General features: G+C 53.0%; 1 protein-coding gene and 1 long non-coding RNA gene across 8 annotated transcripts in view; both read left to right on the top strand.

The window, feature by feature from the left end:
• The window catches only part of LOC142089230 (uncharacterized), a 142625-nt gene that overhangs the window by 85028 nt on the left and 39050 nt on the right, over positions 1-18547 (top strand). The window lies entirely within an intron of this gene.
• PEMT (phosphatidylethanolamine N-methyltransferase) overlaps positions 1-18547 on the top strand; it is a 43571-nt gene that overhangs the window by 8031 nt on the left and 16993 nt on the right. For 3 of the 7 annotated variants that reach the window (XM_075165422.1, XM_075165420.1, XM_075165421.1), the window contains exon 3: positions 15361-15476. The exons of the other annotated variants lie outside the window; for them this stretch is intronic. In XM_075165422.1, coding sequence (XP_075021523.1) covers positions 15361-15476 — 116 coding nt within the window. The remainder of the gene's footprint in view (positions 1-15360; positions 15477-18547) is intronic. 7 annotated transcript variants of the gene reach the window in all.

Raw genomic sequence — 18547 nt, 5'->3', positions numbered from 1 at the left:
CCTAAATTTAGCTTTTCCAGCGTGTCGGCACCACTGCGAGCCACGTAACAGGCACCAAAACTGGGTCGCATCCTCCGGCCTGCCGGCTGGAGTGACACAATTAGGAGTGCTGTCACCTTGCGGGAGAGCCACATCCTTCATCCCAGCACCGCTTCCCTGCAGCCTCCCAGCTAGGGGTGGTGGTGGTTTCATCTAAATCCTCTTTAAGAAACCGTGCAATATATTTTTATGATGTCCTTGCAGGCCGATCCCCTGCGGCGGGGGGAGATCATGGAGCCCAGCCTGGCCGAGCAGCTGTGAGCTGAGATGCTTCATCTGTGTATCGAGCCAGGCAGGGTCTCAGCCCTCGGGGCTCCAGGCGAGGCGGTGGCAATCATTCGAGCAGCTGCCCGGCCACCGTGCACGGGTACCGGCCAAGTCAGGGTGTGCTTGGGTGGCTGAGCCATCTCCGTGCCCGTTCCTAGCATGAATTTGGGATCCGGCTGGTGTGTGACGTGCCGGCTCAGCGTTTCTCTAAACTGAGGTCAGAATCTGTCTCTCACCTCACAGTCCCCTATGGATCATGGCCAAGCTGACCCAAAAAGCAACCTCCTTTTTTTAGCTTCTGCAGAATGCTTCTCTAGAAACCCAGGGTATTTGTTGTATATACTGAACTTTTCTTGTTTAGTGTTTTAAAAATAAACTGTGGGCTGCTGGCAGCCCTGCTGGAATAAGTCAGCACACGTACAAAAGACGAAAAAATAGATTTAAGCCAAGAGTCTTGTTTCCATATGCATCAGAGGATTATCTCCTAGAAGCTGGGAGAGGCCCTTTCCTCTCTGTCCCGCTCCATCCCTATCCTGCCATGCTGCTGCTAACCGCTTTCTCCTGCTGATGAGGCGCTGCTCAAAGATGTTAGTCTGTGAAATGGCACGTCTGTGACCGCCTGCATCCCACGGGACAAGGCAAAAAATGCAGCTGGAGGCAAAAAAAGAAAGTAGTATGATGTACCCAGACCGGGAGGTGTGGAAGACAGCGGGTCCTCCGGGGTGGCCCTGGGCTTTGGCAGTGTTTGTGCGTAGCCCCGGGGCTGGGAGCTGCTGGAGCCCCGAGCAGGGAAACCCGTTGCCTCCCCCGGGATATCGGCTGTCCAGGGGCCGGGCGGGGGCTTCCCGGCCTGCGTGCCTGCCGCAATCGCAGACGTGAGCTGGGTGTTTTCTGGCTGTGCCGTGGCGCGGACCGTTTAGCAGAAGCCTGCCCAGTTCCCAGAAGGATGGGATCTCCCAAAATAAGTTGCTTTGACGAAAAAATGCAGAGACATGCAGTCTGCTGGGTGCTCTTGGGAGGTTATTTCCCTAAGAGCCGCTGTCCGGCTTCCGTCACGATGCAATTGGATCTCCTGCGTGCCTGGAGACTCGTGGTGGGGAGGGAGGCGTTGGGGTTTTGTGGTGGGGGTGCGGGATCTGGCTTGCGGCAGGCTGGTGGCACACAGGGTTGGCACCCCAAAGAAAATGCTTCCTTCTTTTCTTTCTCCCGCCTTGATGAACTCCGAGGGGACGCTTATCTCCGGTTGCTCACGCAGCAGTAGGAAATGGGTAGTAAAGTAGATCAGTAAATCAGTAAAGCAAACCCCTCCTCTTTTCCACCCGTATCGTGTCCCCAGTGACACGAGTAGCTGGCAATGGCACTTGGCGGGAGCATCCCACATCCCTGCTCTCTTGAGTGTGAAACCAGATAGTTCAGCAGCCGGATCACAGCAGCGCTTGGCGGGTACTGGTTCTTGGTAAATATTAGGAGCCTCGTCTCAATTAAAACAAACAAATATCTGCACTCCCCCGCAGGGCTGCCTGCCCGTGTCGGCTCCCTTACATCCCCCTTTCTAAGGCGTCCTGACAAAGCTTTAAAACCCCTGTACCCCAGCTCGGGGAGAGAGAATCGATTTTTGGAAGCTGGTGTTGATGTATTACGTTGATGGAGGATGTGAGCTGTGGCTGTGGAGCCTCCCTGGGCAGTGGCTTTGGTTGATACGTTGCAGAGGGATGGGAGCAGCGGTGCACCCGCTGTTCAGAGCCAGGGGCTTTGATTTCGGAGGGTGGCCCCGACCCAGGGCAAGGGCTGCGGAGTGGGATGAAATAGCCCTACCCTACCAGCTGCTGCCTGATTTTCCTTTTCCCTGCCAAGCCATCCGAACCTCCACGCTTGCTCACATGCAGGGAAGGAGGGGCAATTCTCTTAGAAAATTACGAATTTGGTTGCCAGCAAAGCTGGAAACCCCAGGCTTGCACACCTGCGTGTGGCTTCGTCAAACTCTCCCGATCTCCCAGCGAATGTTGGGGTCAGGGAGAGGAAGGCTGGCGGGAGCTCTTGATTTTCCCATGTGTCATTGAAATCATGAACCTCCGCGGTGCATTATCTAGTCATCGGGATTTGGCAATATCTTGCCTGGTTTTTTTCCTTGCAAAAACCTTTTTCTTCCCTCCCTTTACTCCTCCAGACCAGGAATGATGCAGCCGTGGGCTTGTTCTGCAGGTCGGGACGTGCGAGCTGCTGCTTTGGCTGAAGGGTTTTCACTCGCTGTCTGTGTAGGCACAATCTTTTATGGCGTGATCCTTTTTGCGCTTTTGGGAAGAAAAAGCAGGCTGCGAGCAGCTCACACCCCTGAAGTGGGTGACATGGAGATGGGTTTTAGCAATTTTCTCTGCCTTCGGCTGTTGTGGGGAAGCCTGACCGTCAGGGCTCACAGAACACCTTCGTCGCCTCCTTTGTGCGGTGGGAGGTTTGCTCATTATCTGGTTTGTGCTTCGCTTATAAAAGAAGCTGTAATTGTAGCAGCTCCTTGCCATAAAAGCAGCTCCTTGCCATAAAAGCACAAAGACATTTTCAGGGAAGGAAAATGTACATGCAGCTTTTATGATCCTTTACAGTACTCCTTCTGCCTACTTTTGTCGCCTCCTGCCCTTTCTCCAGCATCAGCTCTGTGCCTGCCTGGTGCTCAGCGTGACCGCCTCTGGCTCGAGCCTCTCCTTTGCTATAGAAATGCCCCTTTTAGAAAGAAAGTTGAGCATCCACCTCATCAGTCTTGTTGGGTGACGAGAAGAGGGACCCCAAATCCCCCCATATAGTCGGATGTTCCTATTCCTGCCTCTTCCCTCAGAGCTGTGTTTTCTGCAGCGAGTCCGACAGCAGATGCTCAATCTGCAAAAGCACAGGGAGGATTTTGAACTAGGGAAAAAAAAACCATCCATCCGTCTGTGATTACAGTGTACACCGGTAACAGGACTGGAGTAATACCAAATCAGATCACCTTGGGGCACGTGTGGCTGTTCCTATTAAAAACTGAATAACCTCAGACGAGATACAGTATTTTTAGCTACGAAGCATTCCTATTAAGTGCCCTTTCCTGTTTATTTTATTTTAATGACTGCAGAGTTACTCATTTGATTCCCAGGGCTGGAGAGCAGCAATGAATTAGTTTCATTTCAAGACTTTGTCGTGCAATCATTTTCCAGAGATTGATCTACTCGGAAGCCAAAGCGAGTGCATTGCCCAACTGAGGAACATTACTTTCCTGCCTGTACCCGTCAGGCTTTGATCCCTGGTGCGGATGTGTGGGGATCTTTAGCTGGAAGGACTTGCTCAGCCTCCCCCATCCAGCTCCGTGCAGGGCTCTGGTACAAATACACGGAGCAAAAGACTCTAGGGGGGTTTGGGCGCTGCATGCAGGGCTCGTCCGTGCATCTCAGCATTGGGCTTTGAGGCTGCAAAAGGGGGAGGGGGCTCCCCTGGGGTGCAGATCACTGTGTCTGGGGATGATGGATTGTTTGCCCGGCTTTTGGGTTATGTTTCTTGCATGGAACAAATACCATGGGGCACGTAGTTACACCCATCAACACCCACAGGAACCCCAGTGATAACACCAGCAAGCCCGAGGGGTTCGATGATTGTATTTAACCCTTCAGATTGTTATTACTTGTTGTGCCGCGCCGTTTGAACATCTCATCCCCGGGAGAGGGGAACGGAGCGGGCGGCTGCCCGCGTTACATAAAGATCAAATTGTCCCTCTCTATTGTTGGCCACCGGGACGACAGCAGCATCGCAAACATGCGTGTCCTTGGCGCCGTGGGGAATGTTCCCAGGGGAGGCTTAACACGGAGTGTGGAACGTGATATGTCGAGCAGCGAGAGGACAGGAGGCCCTCCAGCCGAAATCGGTGCTCCGCCGAGCGCGGCCGGTGCAACCAGTACCTCTTTTCCAACGAACTCTCACTACTCTGCAAAGCGGTATTAGATTTCTCTCGCATTTTGTGCTCTGCGAGATGTATTTATTTTTTTTCTCCCCCCTTCCCCGTCCCCCCCTCCCATCACAGCCCCTGGGGGAGCGATGAGCGAGTACACGCTGTCCAGAGGACGGGTGTGTTGGGAGTCCTTATTAGCAGACTTATTCCAGAGAATTAAACCCTAATTTCACAAAAGGGCAGCAAGAGAGCGGCTGCAGCTCTGGGAGAAGCCGAGCCGGCGTTGTGTGTTGTTTGCAAATGGCACAAGAAGTCCTGGTCCGAGACTGCCGGTCCTGGTCGTTGGGGTATTACGACCAAGAGAATAATTGTTTAAAATAAAAATGACAAAGTAGTGTACAAGGAAAGCAGTCGTGTCTCCGCTACCATGCTGTCAGTTGTGCCTCCACTTGTTTTGTTTTTGGTTTTAGGCAGGGCTTTAAAATGTTCCTAATCATCTTCCACTTCACCTTCTGACAACCCCGCTGCAAAATGTGCCTCTGCGACACCTCTCATTGTTTCTCCCTGAATTAATTGTTGTGTGTAATTGCGACCTGCCGCAGGACGCTGTCTTGCTCTATTAAAAAGAGAGATGCTAATGAAGAACATTGGGTACCATATTACGGGAGAGCAAGGCTCGACTCGCTGGGATGTGTACTTGGCGTACTGTTATTGCCAGCCCGGGCAGAAATGGTGTTTCTGTCTCTCGTCAGTCACTGGCTAATGATTGTAATTTTTACTTGCTGAGAAACTCTGGATATAACGGACTTCATTAAGGCATACATGAGATGCTACCAGACCTGCATTAGTGGGAGAGAGGAAGAAAACAACCCCTGCGTGGAGACAATTTTATTATTTATTTGTAGCAAGAGGAATGATCCAGAATTAGTGCTGGATTTGGCGGTGTGGCTAATGAGCTGGGCTGAGCTGGAATCCAAGCAAACCTATTAACGAGAGCAAACTGCAAAGATGATGCCTGGGTCTGAAAACCCTCACATCAAACACAAGCTCCCAGGCAGCGCTGGGAATGGCTCAGCTGCTTTTTCTTCCTCCATGTGGGGCTGTGTGGTTCTCTGTTGATGTGTTTGCGTCTCGAGAGGCTTCTGCTCGTTGATCACCCCCAGCCTTTCTCCATCCCCTTCTGTCCTGCCAGCTCCTTCTTACTCTTGTATGTTAGGTGAGCCGGAGCTTCTGATTTAATCTTTAAGACAACAGAGCCAAAGTATTTCCACTCCCATGGGCCACATCTGCTTGAAGAATTGCCCGACTTGAAATACTGCAGCGTCCAGCCCCAGTTTTCGGTTGCAGGCAGTGGCACGTCTGCGGGTCCAGCTGGTTGGGGACACGGTGACAGAACTGGGTGCTCACACGGCCCCTGGTACCTGAACACGTATCAGAGCTGCAATGAAATGCAGGTCATATGGGAGAGCAAAAAGCCACTGGAATTAGCCGACATTGCCGGTATAGCTTTATACGGTCTCTTTGCAATGAATCAAAGGCTGCAAGAAATGTCAGAGTCGTTAGGTGACCTCAATCTCCTTTTACCTGGAGCCAGTGAAGACTTGTCTCAGTTCAGTGAGAGGATATTTCTTACATAGGATGCACTTGCTGAAGACTGCCCATTTTTATTCCAGCTAGAATAACTGTTTTTCAATCAGGCTGACCTTATTTGCAACGGCGATAGCGATTTTGAACTAGAGGTTTGCAGCAATCGTTGGAAAGCTTTGAAGAGCAGGGTAGATGCTTTGTAACAAAGATAAAAAGCTTTGTCCCCACATTTAAAACCAAACCCAAGGCGTTGAAGTCGGCAGCGAATTCAGAGGGACTTGACCTCAGCACTGGGATCCAGGGCCTGATTTGGAAATAACGCAACGGAGCGGAGGCGCGAAAATAGAAGGGAAGTCTTAAAAAAAAAAGAGAGGCATTCGTCTTGTAACGTGGCATTTGTACTGAGTGCTTGCTGACAGTGTGGTGCAGCAAAGAGCTTGTCTTTCTAAATCGATGCCAGTTCAAACATCGTCAGTGCTATTGTTGGATCGCTTTGTTTGAAAATGGGTCTTTTGGGTAGACAGCCTGTGTCGGTAAAGCGGCTGTGTGTATAACACTTCAGGCACTTTCCCCAGCTTTGCTTTTTTTAGTGTTGCATGAGTATGAGCAACAGGATAAAAAAATAAGCAAATACAGGATGTGAGATGGGCAGAATGTTCTCAATCACTCCAGAGACCGACGCACACCTTTGCTTCTGGTTGGTTTGGGAAGGTGCCTGCTATGGACTGCCTGAGTAAAATCAGACCTGTTTCGCTCAGAGAAAATGCTCCGAGCTTTAGAAAAATGTATGAAAATAGGAGGTTTGTGGTTTTCTGGATGGGAACTGTGTGCAATGGGAAGCTGAGTGTGGGCCAAGTCATTTGGCCGTGGAAGATGAAAAAAATCAGGAAAAACAGCGGGCAAAATGCTTCACCGTCCTGCGCACGAGATGCTCGTCTGGCAGCACGTGCCTTCCCTCTGGGCTCCAGCAGAGCCCCAAATACTTGTGTAGGGGCAGCCTTTGCCTTTCCCTAATCTCGGGAGATTATTTTATTTGCTTGTGTTACTGGTTTAGAGGAGCTGGGTGGATCCCAGCTGCTCCCTGTTCCCCCATGCAGCCCGAGTACCTCCCAGTGCTTGGCCATCCCCACAACATCCCAGACTGGGACTGGAGAGGTCCTTTCCCATCCCGTGCTGCGCTCTGGAGAAATCATTATTTCAGAAATACTTTTTCCATGCGTTTTTTGGCCGGGAGAGTCTGTTCGGGCCGTGCAGGCTGATTCCGTGCGGCTGGAGTGCATCACCCTTCCCCTGCTCAGTCTTGGGGAGCTGCTTATAAGGGCTCCCAATGCCCACTCTCAAAATTAATTAACACAGATTGTTCTGGGTTACTCAAAATCACCTGCCTTCAGCTTCCAGCTCTTCAGACATAAATCATGAGCTCCTTGCCTTGAGGAGAAACTGTTCGGGTTTTGTGTTGGAAATTGCTAGCAAATACAGCCCATATTCCATGTCGTTTTTTGTTTTTATTGAAGAGGAGAGGATGTGGCTTATGGAACATCGACGGACCCGGGCTGCCTTGATGTACGTTAAGCAGGGGCTTGTTTTTATTGCAACCAGCTAATGAGATGGTATTTTGACAAATCACATAAGCACCATTAGAGAAATGAAATTTATTATCTAGCTGTTTATCATGAGTGGATTCAAGGTAAAGATACGTGTGGAGGTAATCTCAAGGGATGACTTTGAGGTAAAGCGTACCTAGTCCTTATGAAACCCTTATCTGTTTAACTTGCCGGCTTGTTTTGTTTCCCCAACTCAAGGCTGTTAGCTGAGGTGACCTGTGCCATTTCAGTCCAATTACTTTCACTGGGCATGGATGCGGGGGGGGGCGTTATTTTTTAGGCTAAACTCATACATTGCGGAGGCAGGCTGGGTTTCTTTAACAGTCAACTTCCCACTTCTGAAGAAGTGGAGTCACTTTACTCTTCTCCCTGTGTCAAAGTGCTCAGACTGGACCCTGTTGAATCCCTCGGCAGCGGCACGCTGGCTTCGTTGGGGAAAAGTCACTGGAAGAGGCAGTCCAGCTTGCGTTTCGTCCTCTGAACCCGCTCGTTTGGGTGACGGGCATTGTGGGCAGGGAGGGTTTGTCACCCCGGCTCGTCTCAGCGCTGCAGCTCCACCACCAGCCCCTTGGTTTCGGAGGGGAGCCCGCCCTGCTTTCCACTTGTAGATAGTTCTTTTCTTCAGCCCCTTGGATGTTCTCATTTTTTTGCAGCCTTTTGTGCTTTCCAAGCCTCCAGTTCCACTGCAAGAGCCTGCAAACATGTGGTTTTTCCCTTCGTGAAACTCTCTGTCACCTGGGTGTAGAGCCTTGTTGTTCCAACTGGCTGTTCCACGCCGCGGTATCGCTGCGTAGCCAGTCTACATACTGAAACTCCATCTCTCCGAAACCCCGCTGCTGTTTCTTTTGGCTGGAATAAACAACAACCCCCCATCCAGAGCCCGTGAAAGGCAATGGAAAAGTCTTCCTCGAGTCAAATCGACGCCTTCCTTTCCAATCTGAAAGCCCTCGGCAGACACGGATGAGCTAAGCCGTCCTGCTCGGCTGCGGCTTGCTGACAGCTGTTATTGCCATTGTACCAGTAGGGAAAGGGGAAAGGGGAAAAACTAACTGGTGTAGCCTCCTGGGGAGACCTTTTGTGGCTGAGCTGGCCTGTCCCCATCTCTTGGGACACATGTCAGGTCTTTGATCATCAGGTCGGGGTGCCCAGAGCCTCCAGGCTCCGACGGGGAGTCCCTGCCCTGCTCCAGCTCCGCGTGCATGGGCTGTCACCCATTGTCATCAGCAGTCCCTCTCTGGATGCATCTTTTCTTGGTGCATTACCGTAAAAAACGCTTTTACAAGCTGTACGGACAAAGTCTCCGGCCTGTGTTGTCTTACAGCTCACGTGAAATTGTTAAGACGATGCCTGTCTCTTCTAATATCACTTCGGTGTTTTAATTGCATGAACTGGAAGCTGCTGCTCCAGTACTTAGTGGGGGAACTTCACAGGGCTTTAATAATTTGCTAAAAAGCTTTCGGGCTCCATTACCGTCTCACGGCGCTCTGTAATTGAATGCCTGCGAGTTGAGAAGCCTTCAGAGAAATAACTCGGTCTCTAGGTCGGGCAGTCCAGAGCCGCCGCGGTTTTCCCCAGTGCAGGCAGGAAGCAATTAAACAAAGTGGAGCCTGTCGGGGTGCCGGCAGGAGCGGCAGCCTGCGACTGGCTGCCCTGGGGTGCTGGGCTGGCAGGAGGGACAGAAAGCGGTTTCACGGTCGCCCCTGAGCACCAGCTTCTCCTCCTGCCTCTGGAAGGTGTCCGGACGGGGACAGCTCAGCCCGCTTTCCCCAGGCAGCTCTGCAATGCCAGCTCTTTCCGTGGTTTAGTGCTTGCCCTGCAGCACCCGCTCCCAGCCAGCCCCGGAGCCAGTGCCCACCTCAGCTGCACCCTGCAGACGGGTCCTGCGCCATGAGCTGCGCCGGGAAGGACAGGGGTGAGCAGCAAGGGACCCCGAGCAGTGCTGCGGCAGGACGGAGGGGCTGCAGCAGGCAGGGCTGGGTGGGATGAGGGCTTGGAGAAGGCTGGGTGACGGCTCGGATGGGCAGAGCTGGGGGCGATGCTCCCGCCCTGCCAAAGGGAAGCAAGCGATGGCACGTGGGATTAAGGCTGCTGGCTGATCAGCCTGGTTTGGTGGTGGAGCGCAGCTGAGAACTGGTGGCTCGTAGCATGTAAGAGATGGTAGATGGAGGATGCACGAGGCACTGGCCCGCGAAAGGCTGGAAGAGGGAAGACATCCGATGTCTGCCTCACGTTGGGAGTCACAGCGGGTGCACGTGTACCGACCAGCGATGGGCACCTCGGTGGGTGCGAGGGAGTCACCGCAGCCCAATGCATCGCTGCCCGTCTGCCGAGCCCCCGCCACGGGCTAAACTTTGTGGGTTCAGGGCATCTGCTCGGGGCCACGCACCCGCCCGGGGCTGGTCCGGTGCTCACCGGCGGCGCGGGGAAGGCAGTTCTGCTGCCGGGCGCTTCACGGGGAACGTGACTGCGTGGAGGTGATGGCTAATTGCTGCAGCGAGTCAAGGACTGTTTAAGCAGCTAATTAATTCCTCCTAATCAGCCCTTGATCTGTTGAAAACTGCATGGCATTATCTCCTCTGCTGCAACACCTTGATAATTCCTGTCTGAATGGCCTTCACGGAGAACATATTTAAATAAACTCAATAGAGATTTCAGACAGATAGCGACTATAATTACCAGCTTGTACAAATTAAACCGTGGTTTGTTCTGTTCTTTTTCTCCTGCCTTCGCTGCCCAGAGCTCCTGCTAATCATGTTCTTGCTGCCAGTGGCACGCCGGTCCCCGGGGTGTTTTTTGCACATGCCTTCGGAAAGCCGGTGCCGGTGCCCGGTGCTGGGACGGGCGCTGGCAGGCCAGTGTTTCGGATGAGGCTGCACATGGGCACGTGCCAGCCTCGGCTCGTGCTGTTCCTGTGCCAGGGGCTCAGTGCCGTGCCGGCGAGCTGCAGGAACTGCCCCCCACACCCCTCGGGGCTGCCGTGCACGATCCTCCCTAGGACCAGCCCTGCAGTTTCCCCGCCCGTCTCCCCTGAGGTTTGCAATCTTCTAGAAAAGCAGAGTTTTTCTCACCTAGAAGCAGCACGAGCGCTCGGACATTTGCCTTGAACAGCCACAGGAGCCCAGGCTGAAAGCGCGGTGTTTAACCGGCACCATCGGCATTGCCGTACCGGCACACACTAAGCGCTGCCGAGTGCAGAGGAGCTTAAGCGCCGTTCGTTAGGAGGGATAAGGTCAGGCCACACTCATTTCCTCCACGGTCCCTCGGGACAGCCAGAAAGGCTGGCTCCTCTGGCATTTGGCAAAGGTCAGCCAGCCCCGGCGCTCGCAGGCGGGCGGTGGATGTGTATTTACATTGCAGCCTGCTCCGCTGTTGCTGCTCTGCGTTGGCTTTGCTTCCCTGCTCGCTCCTGGGAGCATCGCAGTCAGACTTTGGGTGCTCAGGTGTATCTTTTTCCTCCCTGTCTTTTAGATAAACATAGTAGCTGCAAGCAGGGTTGTTTTCCAGCATCCAAGCAGGGAGAGAGAGCAGAGAATGTCATTACGCTTTAACGAGGGATTCCAGGGAATCAGAAAGGAAAAATGGATTTTTCATACAGAGGAACAGATCGGTGCCTCTGGTCCCTGTAGGTGAAATAAGGGTAACATCAGGTTTCCTGCCCTTTCATCGAGCTAGCCAGGGCACGTCTCCTGCGATGGGAGATGCTCACGTGGAGCCACCTAAGTCCAGAGTCGGGGTTTCTCCTGCCCCAGCACCCGCAGGGGGATGCACCCCCACGGCTGGCCTAGGAGAGGTCAGACTGAAGGAGAAAGTTTAAAAATTTGCTCAGGTCGGTTTTGTCTTAAGTTTTTTTTTTCGTTTGGGCTGAATTGTCCGTGCACGCAGGGCTCACCCTACGCATGCACTTCCTCTTGGGACCAGGGTGCAGACCTGCCCCGAGGAGCTGATCATTCTTCCTCTGGGTTTTTCATGGAATTTCTGAGTTTTAGGTGTCTCGGTGGGTTGCTTCCTAGAGCCCATGTAATGGGGCAAAATCCTCCGTGCTGGCAAACACTGCAAGACAGGTACAGTGAAGGCAGCGTATCCTATTCACTGTTCTCCAGCCTGGTCTCGGGCACTGAACGTTTTTATGCCAATACTTTGGCCAGGGCAAGAGCATCCCCAGAAGTGAGCAGAGCATCTCCCTGGGTCCGGGGCAGAGCATCGCCCTGGATGGGCGATGGGTCTGGGATTTCCTGGGATGTGGGCACAGCCTTGCCACCCTGCTCCCCAGAGAGCTGGGAAGCAACTGTTCACCTCAGCCCTCCGGTGCCTCAGTTTCCCTTGGGTTGTGGGGAGCTGCTAATCCATCCCAGCCTCCCAGGCAAGGCTAAATTCACGAGCGCCCGCACGGTCTTCTTCGGATACTATGGCGATGGGGCGATGTGAGGACATAGACGGGCTGATTAGCATCGAGATGCAAAACGTCCCTTAGACCTGAGGCTTTGGACTATCTGGTTTCATTCCCCATCTCTGGAGCGAGCCAGATATAGAAATGGAGTCATGCGAAACAGAACAAAGTCTCTATTTCAGAGCTGGGCTTGAGCAAATTAAAATGTAGCGTGTTCAAACGCCAGCTTCCCTGGATGGCAGACAAAAATAATCAATTTCCTTGAAACAAATACTAAATATTAATGAGAGGCGATGGCCTGCCATGCACACAGAGCTGTAAAGAGCATTTCCCGTTGATCAGCTGCGGAGGCAGGTTGGTGAGACGAAATTGCTTTTCAAATAGATATTTGTGGCCCTTCTCGAGGTGGCTCGGGAAGGTTTGCCTGCCTGAAAAAAGAAAAGAAAACTCGGAGCATTTCTATTTTGCATCTGGGGATGCGTGCCAGTGCTTTCATTTTCGTTTACGCACTTGCCCGAGCGGTTGGGGAGATGGCTCGGTTCGGTGACGTAGAAATCGGCCCTGAATTTACGTAGAAGAGGCAGCAATTCCCTGGGAACATCAGCCGGCTGCGCCTGCCCTCGACGAGTGCCGAAATGGCCTGCCAAAGGCAGAACATGGGACCCAAGAGCACTCCTCGGCTTTGCAGCCACATCCGCTCGTTGATTTATTTCAATAACGAGCATTGGGGGAAACATTAAAAAAATTACTTAGGGCCCTTACCAAGTATCCTAAAATGAAAGCAGAGGGCTGGGAGCTTTGGAAAAAAAAGCCTTGAATTTTTCTATTGCTTTGATCCTTGGGTAAGTCAGGAAACGTTGTACTAACTCCGTTTCCAAACTCGGAGATTGGAAGAAAAATAAAAATGCTCCCTTCCCTCCCTTACCAGGACACACAGCCGTGGCGTGGGGCTTCTCCCCGCCGACGCTGTGCTCGCCCCTGGGCAGCGCGGTGTCGGCCTCGGCTGGGAGGGCAAACGGCACACGGGGAATGGTGTCCCCCGGTCTCAGCCCTGCCGTGTCCCGCACGCGGCCATGGAAGATGCTGAAAGCATTTTTCATCCGTCATGCAGTAAATAGTAACACGTCGGCTGATGATTTTATAAAACCATTAAGCCAGTTGCGTAGCCATGGGTCGAGCGAGAGCTAATATTAGCTGGAAATGACTAAAATTAGAAAATTAGAACCGAGCCAGAACTAATTAGCTGTTCAAGGAATAGAACCAGAACCGGAACAAATTAATTGTTGCTGAAATATCGCCGCGGGGCCTGGCGGGCACCGCCGCTTCCAGCCCCACGCAGGCTCCCGCTCCGCTTTGCTCGAGACGACTCCCGCGTGGGCTCGGAGAGGAGCCCGGGGTCCCATCTGAAGGCTGTGACAGCTAAATAAAAGTTGGCGTCTCGGTCCCAGCCGGGGAGTTAGCAGCAACGTTATGCAGCATGAGCCGGGCTGTGCTGGGAGCGATCTCAACCCAGCCGAGCCAGCTGCTGCTCCGAAGGGCTCGGAAACGCGTCCCCTCGCCCCACCGTGCTCCGTCGCTGCCCAGATGTGCCTTTCGAAAGGCGAGGGTAATTACGCGGCCGGCTCCCAGCGGCAGGCGGGCTTTCCCCTCTGATCCCGGCGGCGCTGCCTTCTCTTTCAGCTTCAGCTCTGCCGTCGGCTGAGATGCTTTGCGAAGCTCTCAAAGCGAGCCAGGAGCTGCCATCCATGCAAACGCCACCAGAATAATTTCCAGGGAATTAGAAAGTTGGTACAGATAACTGGCATGTTGCTGCATTTTTCCATCTGTGACTCAGTCACCTGTATGGTCACTTCTTTTTACTTTCCAAAGGTGGTAATTCACCCTATATTTCTTTTTCCACACTCGCAGCACTCAAACAGCAGCTCCCATTTTAGCAACAGCATGACGCACAGCGTTTTAAATTCAATTTAGAATACAAACTATTTATACCAGCCAGAAAAAGGCAGTGAAGCAGCTCTTTCTGTCATGAGTGGATTTGTAATTTCAGAGCAATCATTGCATAACTAATTGAATCAGCTCTCAGCATGTGAAATCAGTGCCCTGCTTATCGGGGGTTTATCATCGTTCTCCCCTCCTGAAGCCGGCAGTCCCCCTCCACCAGCAGCACTTCGTGCTTCTGCATCAGCCTGGGAAGAAAGCGGGACCTGCAGAGCTGCCTTTCTCTGCTCAAATAGAGCCGATAAATGACCAAATGCATTCAGAGTAGGTGAATAGCTGGGTTGCAGGTGCCTCCCAAAAGCTGCCCAGGCTCCGTGCGAGGGAGTGAAATGCATTTGAAGCTAACGAAGTGCCAGCCCTGTCTGAGAAGCAAATTGGTGCCGAGATGTTCTGCTGACTCCCACCTCCCGCTGCATTGCCCAGGTGTGCTCTGCTTGGCTTGAATTTAGGGTCTGATCCAAACCCCAGGCTCGGCGCCTGAAAATGGAGCCTAAAAGAGGCGATAAATACAGCGACAGCTTTCTGAGGGCTACAGGAAAGGTAGAAAACAGAGTAGCTGTAAGGATTTTAATCAGCTGGGGAGTGAGGGTCCTGGATTTGGTGACTCGGGTGGATCCAGTCCTGCAGATTTTGGGAGCAGCTCCAGCCACCTGCGTGCAGCAGGTCCCCAGGGTGAGAGGGCACCTCCTTAGCTGCAAGGCATTTTGGGCAGGGGCCCATCAGCTTCTGCTGCCCTGCAGAACGCAGAGCTTAAAATTGCAGCTAGACCAAAGTGTGCTGTAAAGGATGTTAATGCCTCCTCGGAGATGCTGCCTGCGTGCCTGTGAGTCCTGGGCTGTCACTGACGTGCTGTGTGGATTGTGTTGCGACAGCCGTGAGGGATGGGTGAGGAGTCCAGGTGAGCCCTTGATGGCCACAGTTGCTGAGTGCTAACGAAGGCCAGCCGGTTCAGCCTATACAAGTGGAGGCAGTTGTCTGGGCAAAGCTAGCAGGTCTTCTCTGGGGGGGCTTGTAGGAGTACTTGCAAACTTTTCTGGATGTGCACAGGGAAGGGTTGTTCCTGCCAGGTATGATCCCTACGGCTGGGTGTAGGAGATGGTAGAGCCCAGAAAATGAGAGCCGGGTGTCCCTGTGGTCCATCCCCTACTCAGGGATCTGTTCCCCTTCCAAGAGGGTAATGCTAGGCTCTGTTGCAGGCATCTGTTGGGTTTGGTGGCCCAGGGACAGCCTTAGCAACGCTCTCAGCCTTGTTGGACACATGTCCAAGCCACATATTCCCCAAAACTGATGTGCAGGGTTTTTTTTTCCAGCGCCTCAGTGCTGCTGGCTGGCCTGGTGAACAGGGCAGTGCAAGCCCTAGCAGGGACCGGCATGGGTAGGAGAAGCAGCTTTCATCCCCAGGCTTGGTTTAAGCCGTGTCCTGTGAGTGGCCTCTGCTTTCTTCTGGCACAAAGCCACACAGATGGGGTGTGTGTTCCCCGGCGTAGGGCCGAGGCGGCGGGGCTCGCTCCTGGGGCAGCACGCACCCCGGCACCCCCAACTACCCGCTTTGTTTTCTGTTGTCTCTTCAGGTAGCCAGATGGGAGCACAAAACGCGAGCGCTCAGCCAAGTCTTCGGCTCTCCACGTGCTGCCTGCTACTGCCTGGGCGCTGTTATCCTGATGCTTAACTATGTGCGGTGCCATCGGTAAGGAGCTAACCCTACTGCTATGTATCGATGCAAAGAAATGCCCCTACGGGGTGGGGGGGTGGGGGGTATTTACTCTGCAGCGCTGGATCCAGCCCCAGCATATTGCTTTTACATGGTTGGATACTTCAGCCAGCAGCAGATTTATTCCCGGATTTGTAATAAAGACGAGGGATGAGGCAGCGTGGCCAAAACCATCAGTGTTAACAGCCGTCGAGCGTCGCAGGTTTCCTTGCTCCGCTCTCTGGGGGCGGTTTCCCCTGCCCTGTGCGCAGCCCGGGTGACAGGAGGGCTGTTTGCACAGGATGGATCATATGTAACAGCAGGATTTTTTAATTTTCTCATAAAAATCATAAACAAAATTAAACCTGTTTTTAAGAAGCTGCAGTTTCCTGTGTAGAAGAGCAGGATTATCTGTGCACTTAGCAAGTACTCTCTTTAAACTCTTATCTGCAATCTCTTTAAATACCACCTGTGCTAGCTAATAGTATTGTATGACTGATGCACCGTACACCATGGGAATACGTCCTTTGACATTCTGAGTGCAGCAGAGAGGTTTACTGCAGGAGATTTCCTCAATGCCAGCAATTTGTCTGCGATCTGGTAGGCTCTATCTTCAATGCTGTTACTAAATTCCCAGATTCAATTATGCCAGGGTCAGAGCTAATGGGTTGTTTAGTACTTTGGGTAATTTCCCAGGCACAGAGATCTCAGGTTGGAATTTGCACATGTATTTAAGAGCTTTGCCTTCCTGGAAGTGACACCAAGACCTGCCCTTGCCCTTCTGCGTTTGTCCCAGCTACTGCTTATTGCAGAAACTGTAAGAAGGCTTGCAATGAATGGGGCCGTAATTGAATGCAGGCAATGCAGAGGGCGTGTGTGTGTTCTGCTGATGTCTTAGCGACACAGCGGGCTTGGATTTCGCTGGGGAATGTCTCGGCAGTCTCTTGCACAGATGACATAGTCACTTGTTGTCTGGGAAGCAATTCAAAGCCTTGTGCCTGGCTTTAATTAAAAACACAGCTGATGGAGGGACAGTCTCCATTCCCAGTGGTCGTGCTGGCTCCTGGGTCAGTGCGGCTCGCTGGGTCACAGTGAGGCACTGACGGGGAGCTGCTGGGAGAGCCAAAACCACCTCATCTGTCCCAGCACTATATCACGCTTTCCCCTTGCAGACCCCTCAGTGCCCTACCAGGGCTGGCATCGCTGGTTCTCTCTATGTCATGAGTTTGTGAGTGCTGTGGGGCTGCCTGCGCAGCCCATGAGTCGGGTCCTGAAGGACACAGCAAGGTCAATCCAGGGGGCTGGAAAAGCCCCCCTTGGACCTTGGTTTTGGAGGAGGGCCCCTAGAAGATGAGGCAGCTCCCCCCCAGCAGAACACGGATAAGACACTAGCCAACTGCAATTGCCAGCCCACCCTGATGGGCCAAGGCCATTTCAGATGATTACAATGTGAAGTTTATTTTGCCTGGGTTTTTCAACATGGTTCAGTTATTCCCTTGCCTTTCCTTGGCACTGAAGTTGGCCCGAGTGACGGCTAGCAGGCTTTGGAGGCTGTTCAAGCAAGGCAAGCTCTTAACCGTGGGAGTGATGGGATGGTTTCAGGGTGCTCATCAGAGCAGCGACTGCTGGACTTGCCCTGAAACGCACCTGGGAGACTCTCTGCCTCCATTCCCAGCTCAGCGAGCCCTCCAGGGCTGCCCCAGGCTTATTGCTCAAGCCTGGAGAGGTTATGATGTTTGGGAAGGATTCATCCTGTCCCTTGCCCTTGCATGAAGATACCAGCCAGGTCCAAACCGGGGTTGGGCTGGCCAGAGAGGGGTTCACGGGTCGTACGACACGGGCACGATCATCTCAGTGGCCAGTGATGCCGGGAGGGACACGTCTCACCCGCTCTTTTCCCTTTATTTTATTTTTTGAGTCACTTGTACTCGAGCGCACCGATGAACGCAGGTTTTCCGCTCCTCAGCGCCGCGGAGGCAATCCAGCCGGCAAAGCGCAAGCTGTGCCTCGCGTTTCGGCTGCGCGCAGCGGTCGGGGTTGCTTGCGCAGAGCGTGCGGGCTGCTGATAGCGAGCGAAAAGGCAGCCTCAGGGGGTCCCTCCACCCCCAGTCCTATAATCCTCTCTGCATGCTTTGGGGACTTTTTATGTGGGTGGGGGCTGCCAGGGAGCGATTGAGGAGCCCACAGGATGTCTCTTTTGTTTTTAAAAACCTGCTTCCTTTTTGCAACTGAATTTTTGAAAGGCTCCAAGCTGGGGGCGGAGGAGGGGAGGGCAGAGCAGACAGAAACTTTGCGAGCGGGTTGGCATCGTGGCTGAAAGCACCCAGGAGCTGGGCTGTGCGGCTCCTTCACCGCCCACCCTGCGTTCGGGTCTCTGCCATGGTCCTGTCGCCGGTTCAGCGCTGTGATGCTCTCATGCAAGCTTTGCTTGGGTGTAAGAAGAGGAATGTCTTGTGCTCAATTAAGCAATTAGGTGCTTCCCAGCTCTAAGCTTCATTATCAGCCCTGGCTCGCTTCTGAGAATCAATCCAGAATGACCTGTGACCAGGGGGGACCTGCTTACTCAACTGCACAAGACAAGCATCCTTAATTGCTTTGGTGCAATGATTATTTTCATTACAGCCGTGTTCTTTTTGCAAGAAGCAGGCAACTTCCATCACCGAGGCTCTTATCTGTGAAAACAATTCCTGAACTCTTGAACTATCTGCACTGCGTGCGCTACCCCAGTGGTTTATGACTGTTATCTGTGTGACATGGGACGTGACAACCTTCGCTGTCCTCCAGACTTGCATCCAGTGTCGCTCTCTCCTGCCTTACCACGTTGTTGATATCTTTCCCTGCATCAGCTCTACAATTAGCCGCTGGCGCTGCCTCCGAGCCCTCCTGCGTTCCCTTTTGCACACCCTGGCAAACTTCCCATCTCGGGGCAGGCGTGTGCAGGTGGGTTTGTACGCAGGGAGCTTATGAACTTCCCACCTTAAGGGTCTCAAGGTGTTTGCCTGAGCTGTAAAGGCAACACCCGTGTGTGCACCCTGATTTGGGGGGGTTTGCAGATGCGAGGCTCTTGG

Source organism: Calonectris borealis, chromosome 16 (assembly GCF_964195595.1).
Source record: "Calonectris borealis chromosome 16, bCalBor7.hap1.2, whole genome shotgun sequence".
In the NCBI taxonomy this organism is placed as follows: Eukaryota; Metazoa; Chordata; class Aves; order Procellariiformes; family Procellariidae; genus Calonectris; species Calonectris borealis.
The sequence above is the reverse complement of the archived record's forward strand: the minus strand, read 5'-3'. Positions and strand labels throughout refer to the sequence as shown.